This window comes from Bidens hawaiensis, unplaced genomic scaffold, assembly GCF_021521415.1.
Source record: "Bidens hawaiensis isolate Kalapana, Puna unplaced genomic scaffold, B.hawaiensis_p1.1 tig00004105_1, whole genome shotgun sequence".
Classification (NCBI taxonomy): Eukaryota; Viridiplantae; Streptophyta; class Magnoliopsida; order Asterales; family Asteraceae; genus Bidens; species Bidens hawaiensis.
The window spans coordinates 88918-95640 of NW_027491242.1; the positions used below are offsets into that span (position 1 = coordinate 88918).

A 6723-nucleotide genomic window follows, 5' to 3' on the forward strand; every position below is an offset into this window, starting at 1 on the left:
ATAAATCAAAATACTTTTCAAAACTACACAAAAAAAGTAATTTACTTCTAAATGTTTCTGTAAGTAAAAAATTAATTAATATCATTTTTCGGATTTACCTAACCACCAAATACTTAAAAGTTAAAATATTATGTTTATGTATCTTTTCTTAGCCATCAAACTAAAAATTCAAATTTAATTTTGAAGAGTATAAATTAAATTCCATAAAACAAATAATAAAATATATCTATATGATGAATTTTCCTTTTACGTAAATAAAATATATTATAATATTAACCAATACATGTAACATGATCCAATGTTTAATTTAATAGCGAATAAATTATAACCATAAATATCTTCTATATATCATCTAATTTCGCTGACCCAGCATTTGTATCAAAATAAAATAATATAATAAAATAAATAAAGGGAATTAAAATAAAACTAGTGTAGAGATGATAAGATTCTAAAATGGATCTATAAATACCCAAAAGCCTTTGCCTATTTTCTCTAAAACAGTATAGGGGAGTTCTTGGTTTCTCATCTCCCAAATCCCCTTTGCTGATCTAAACAATATTATTAATAATATTATTCATCATATGGAATAAATACTAAATCTTCAAGCTATTAATTTCTTCAACTTTCATCAATCTCAGGTCTCTTTCTCTCTATGTTTATATTAATATTAATATAATTATTATATGTGTGTGTGTTTTCAAGATTCTTGAAACAATGCATGTGTGGATGGATGTCTTTGTTCTTAATTTCAAAATGATTATTATTATTATTTTTTTTGCATGATGATAATTAAGTGATCTTGATTTCATGACAATCTTGTGAGAAGAAGGGTTTAACAGATCGGTGTAATGGAAATTAGGAGGTGGGGGTATTATGGTAATTTTACAATGGGAACCCTATATAGGTTATATGCAAATTCAACATTGGCTTTGAAACAGGAGTTTGACAACAATAGAGACACGTATGTTCTGCTGGTTGCAGAATTCTATTTTGGGATTTGAATAAAAGTTCTTGAGTTTATTTTATTAAACAATTTATTAAGTTTTTGTTTTCTTGAATTTTCTTTTATAATTCAAGAAACTATCTTAAGAACACATTTTAGAGTGTTTAGACTGCATTTGGATCAAACTCATATGTTTATGTTTATTGTTGTTCTTTAGAATTTTACATGTGCAATTCACTAAGGTAGAATATTATTATTGTTTATAAAATTTCAATAAATCATAGGAGAATCTAAAGTTCTGTCTTAATAAATTTCAAGAAATTCCCACCTTTAAAAAGTCATTTTTCGGTATTGAACTTTTATTATTTAAGAAACTATAAAATTAAAATTGGTATTGTTTTCTTGAGCTTTCTTTAATTATTATTTAAGAAACTATCTTTCTTTAAATTTCTAGATCAAGGTAACTCAAGAACACATTTTAGACTGCATGTGGATCAAACCCATAAGTTTATTGTTGCTCTTTAGAATCTTACATGTGCAGTTCATTGAGGTAGAATCTTTCATTATTTATAAAATTTCAAGAAATCATATGGGAATCTAAAGTTCTCTTTTTATGAAGTTTCAAGAAATTTACTCATGTAAAAACTCAATTTGTTTTTGTATAAATTAGAGTTGGTATTGTTTTCTTGAACTCTCTTTTATTATTCAAGAAACTATGTTTCTTAAAACCGGTACGTACCAGCCGGTTGAACCAGTTAAACATGATTTCGTACAGTAGGCTGGTAATTTGATCAAAGTTACTCAAGAACACATTTTAGACTCATGTGGATCAAACCTATAAGTTTATTGGTGTTCTTTAAAATCTTACATGTGCATTTCACTTCGGTAGATTCTTACATTTTTTTAATGAATTATGACATTTCAAGAAACTCCCACTAGTAAAAAGTCATTTTTTGTATGAACAAGAATCGGTATTGCTTTGGTGTTGTTTGGTGGTGTTGTTTGGTCTTTTCAAAGCATTCACAAGTTAGGTCTTCAACCTAATTAGTAGCAAGTTAGATTCTAGTGCAAGATCCAAAAATGGATACTTGGTCAACCAATATGGGTCCATCTTGGTTAGTATGATCTTACTAGACCCACAAGACTGGTGGCCTATATTGACTAAGTATGGGTCCAACCAATATGGTTTATGGTCCTACTCCAAAAATCAACTTTGGTGCTCTATTGTTATTTTATTGCATTTGCTACCTACTAATATCATTGATTACTTGTTTTGTTTGTTTAATATTTGAAACATGTTATCGTGCAGCTTATTACCTGTTTGTCTTCTATTTCGATGTAAACATGAATATAATAGTAGTTAATTACTAACAAAAATCTGATAAAAGATTTGTGATTTATGATAACCCAGGTTGTGACATAAAAGCCCTTGTTTTCGACGCGCAAAATGGCCTCCAATACGACATGCAAACCACCTATGAAGGCTACATCAGAAGGGGTGTTCCAAGGCAACAATCCACTTGATTTTGCACTCCCACTTGTGATTATACAAATATGCATGGTTCTCGTGCTCACTCGCGTTCTTGCGTACCTTTTGAAACCGTTACGACAGCCTCGAGTCATTGCTGAAATCATTGTAAGTTTTTATTATCTTTTGTATAGTGTATTTTCTTGTTTAAGCAACATGTTAATGAGTTCGTGCACAGATATTAGATTTGACTTTATGATTATTTATTATATTACTTTAGTCATAATAATGAAAAGATGGGGCCTTAGCTTACTTTTGACACGATCTTTGATTAAAAATATAATAATATATCAATAATGCAATACATAGTGTAAAGAAAGGGACATTAACTGTTTGTCTTTTATTGCTACACATAGTCAACACAACTTCCACGTGATTTATTGATACAATTATACATTTGTAAACAAAAAGTTCAGCTATATGGTCATACAAACACCAAACAGTTTTTCATGTCATACGAGTTATATGATTATGTATAATTGTCTGAAAAACGAAAAATAGTCATATAGGTTATGTGAGGGTAAAATCATACTAGTCGTGAGAAATGTTTACTAACGAAGAAATGATTATGTAACCACTAACGAAATGATTATGTAACCACTAACAAAGTCATACGTCCTATATAATTATTTTTCACTTGTCATATAGCTCGTATGATATGACAATCATAGTGGTGTATACTGTATTTTATTTTATTTTTTTGTGGGGCAAGGGGGTTTGAATAGTAGTCTCCTAAATTAAACGTAAATGTTTGTGAGCCAAGTCAACCTGATATGACTCGTTACAATATTACGAAAATGTTAATAGGAGCTTTTTACCCTTTTACTATATTGAAATTACACTTTATGTTCAACATATGTAACTTAAAATATGATGGTACTTTTATTTTTCAGGGTGGAATTTTACTTGGTCCGTCTGCTCTAGGCCGAAACACAAACTACCTTCACGCGGTTTTCCCTAAAAGGAGCATGCCGGTGTTGGACACGTTAGCCAACCTCGGGCTTCTATTCTTTCTCTTTCTAGTTGGACTCGAGCTCGACTTAAAGTCCCTAAGACGGACCGGGAAGAGAGCCTTGTGCATAGCCATGGCTGGAATATCCCTTCCATTCGTCTTAGGGATCGGTGTTTCCTTTGTCCTTCGTGGGACCATATCCGAAGGGGTCAACGCAGGCCCATTTATCGTGTTCATGGGCGTCGCAATGTCCATCACCGCGTTCCCTGTATTAGCGCGTATCCTAGCCGAACTCAAGCTTTTGACCACAGATGTTGGTAAAATGGCCATGTCAGCAGCTGCAGTCAATGACATTGCAGCTTGGATCCTACTCGCCTTAGCTGTCGCCCTCTCGGGCACAGGGCGGTCCCCACTCGTGGCACTTTGGGTTTTCTTATGTGGCGCGGGTTTCATTGTCGCGTGCTCATTTATCATCCCACCAATTTTCAAATGGATGGCCCAAAGGTGCCCCGAAGGTGAGCCCGTGGACGAGCTATACGTTTGCGCCACTTTGGGCGTCGTTTTAGCAGCGGGCTTTTGTACCGATACTATTGGGATTCATGCGCTTTTCGGGGCTTTTGTGGTGGGTGTGCTCATCCCAAAAGAAGGCGCGTTCGCAGGGGCATTAGTGGAAAAAGTTGAAGACCTTGTTTCGGGTCTATTTTTACCGCTTTACTTTGTGTCAAGCGGGTTAAAAACCGACGTGGCGTCGATTAAAGGGGCTCAATCTTGGGGCTTACTCGTGTTGGTCATATGTGCGGCTTGTTTTGGGAAGATCGGTGGGACTGTCGGGGTTTCTATGTTGTGTAAAATACCGTTCACCGAGGCGGTGGCTCTCGGGCTTTTGATGAACACTAAAGGGTTGGTGGAACTCATTGTTCTCAATATCGGGAAAGACCGTGGGGTATACATTCACGCATAATTTATTTTATGTACTTTTTTGTTTTTAGTCATTTACTGTTATAACTTTTTATAACTTTTAAAATATGATGTTTTATTACTTTATTATTTGTTACTTTTCAGGTGCTAAATGATCAAACTTTTGCGATATTGGTTTTAATGGCGCTTGTAACGACGTTTATCACGACGCCTTCAGTGATTGCGGTGTACAAGCCCGCGAAAAAGCCCTCAAAGTTGGAATACAAACACCGAACAATTTACCGAAGGGGGTTCGCAACAGGCCCGTTTCGTATGTTTTTCACTTTCCATGGAATAAGAAACCTACCAACAATAATTAACCTTATTGAAGCCTCGCGTGGGACCGGGAAGAAGGAAACGCTTACGGTTCACGCAATGCACCTTATGGAGCTCAGCGAGCGGTCTTCGGCTATATTGATGGTTCATAAGGCGAGGAAAAACGGGTCTCCGTTTTGGAAGAAAAATTCCCAAGCCGATTCGGATCAGATTGTGGTGGCTTTCGAGACGTTTGAGCAGCTGAGCAAGGTCTCGATCCGACCCACGACTGCCATTTCGGCTGTGTCGAGTATGCATGAGGATATATGTAACGGGGCCGAGAATAAGAGGGCCGCGATGATTATTCTCCCGTTTCATAAACATTTGAGACTCGAAGGTCATCTCGAGATGACTCGAGCTGAATACAGGTATGTTAAAATGTTAACGGGCTTGTTAAGTTTAAAAGAGTTCGATCCGTAAACGTTATTTAAAATAACATTATTTTTAAAGAGTTTGATCCTTAAGTGTTATTTTAAATAACGTTTACTAAGCTAAGTGAGTTCATTTATCAAAAAAATAAATAAATAAATAAAATAAAATAAAATAAAATGATAACAATGTTTTCAATAAAAATGATAATACAATGTTATATTGTAATTGTATTATTATCTAAACTGTTTTCAATAAAAAAAATGAAATAATAACATTAAGAGTGTTGCTAATTTTTTTTGTTTCTTTCTTATTTCAGACATGTTAACCGAAAGGTTTTAGAGCACGCGCCGTGCTCGGTTAGCATCTTGGTGGACCGCGGGTTTGGTGGGAGTTCACATATTTCCGCAAGCAACGTTGACTCAGTCGTGACGGTCTTGTTCTTTGGTGGTCATGATGACCATGAGGCGTTAGCTTATGGGGCCCGAATGGCTGAGCACCCGGGGATCACTTTAGTTGTGGTCCGGTTCCTACTGGAACGTGACGTCACCCACTCAGACTCGGTTAGTGTTGATATCGATGGACTAGGCACCATCGAAGCCATGTCGATGGATGATGACGTCATTGGTGAGTTTAAGGAAAAGATATTAAAGGGGAGCACAAACAAATATGTGGAGAGAGTGGTTAAGAATTCAACCGAGGCGATTGAGGCGGTTCGTGAACATAGCAAGTGCAACTTGATATTAGTCGGGAGGATGCCCGAAGGCGAGTTGGTGGCTTCTTTGAGGAAAAGAAGTGAGTGCCCCGAGATGGGACCCGTCGGGAACCTTTTGATCTCGTCTGATATGAACATATCAGCTTCGGTGTTAGTGGTCCAGCAGTACCATACCAATCTTTCGATGCATTCTCTAGCTTCTTTGAAAGAGGATGGAGTCACCACTGACCAAGGGGAATATGATTCCAATTAACACGTTACATGGCTGTCCCGGTCCAGTAATCAGGAAAGTCCTGGACCGGGCTAGTCTGATGTATAACCATTTGAAATGGATGTACACGTGACCGGATCTCGAGTAGTTATAATAAAGTTGGAGGATGAAATCTTATATCAAGTTACATTTGTGTGGGATGCAACGTTTTCTTTTCTGAATTTTTAGTTAAGCTGTAATTATGCGTGAAAAAATGTATATATTATATATCTGCTTTTGCTTATGATATCCTTCTTTAACTTTGTTTCTGTATAGTTTTAAACAAAGAAAAAAAGAATATATAAATATATAATACAAATGTGTCACAAGGAAAATAATAAAGTATCAAATTTGTTGTTCACTTTAGAGAGTTAGACTCACAAACACGTGTCAAAAATTATTATAAAATATAATCTTCATGTAAGAACAACTAATTAATATTGCATTCACTTACTAGGTTATAACCTGTGGACTACATACGAGAGAGTGAGAATAAAAAATTAATCAATTTAAGAACTTCATTATCATATTATCTTTTTCATTCTAATTAGTTGTTCTTACATGAACAACTAATTAATATTGTATTCACTTATTTCATATCAAAAACCATTGCTTCCAATCATTTTTTGTCATAAGAAGACTTTTAGCATATGTTTAGTTTTTTTATGTGTAAAGTTGCGTATATATCATAATT

The 6723-nt window shown here is 35.0% G+C and overlaps 1 protein-coding gene across 1 annotated transcript; it reads left to right on the forward strand.

Moving 5' to 3' along the window:
- Nucleotides 1-517: 517 nt before the first annotated feature.
- On the forward strand, nucleotides 518-6245 carry LOC143625464 (cation/H(+) antiporter 18-like). The gene is made up of 5 exons (XM_077095779.1): nucleotides 518-638; nucleotides 2355-2579; nucleotides 3365-4366; nucleotides 4486-5063; nucleotides 5384-6245. The coding sequence occupies exons 2-5, from the start codon at nucleotides 2391-2393 to the stop codon at nucleotides 6030-6032; spliced, it is 2418 nt and encodes an 805-aa protein (XP_076951894.1). The 5' UTR covers nucleotides 518-638; nucleotides 2355-2390; the 3' UTR covers nucleotides 6033-6245.
- Nucleotides 6246-6723: the final 478 nt, after the last annotated feature.

Bases quoted from the DNA above. Each gene is read 5' to 3' on its own strand.
- LOC143625464 (XM_077095779.1), top strand. From the start codon at position 2,391: ATGGCCTCCAATACGACATGCAAACCACCTATGAAGGCTACATCAGAA. The intron at 2,580-3,364 runs GTAAGTTTTTAT...TTTATTTTTCAG, and splicing joins GAGTCATTGCTGAAATCATT to GGTGGAATTTTACTTGGTCC. The intron at 5,064-5,383 runs GTATGTTAAAAT...TTCTTATTTCAG, and splicing joins ATGACTCGAGCTGAATACAG to ACATGTTAACCGAAAGGTTT.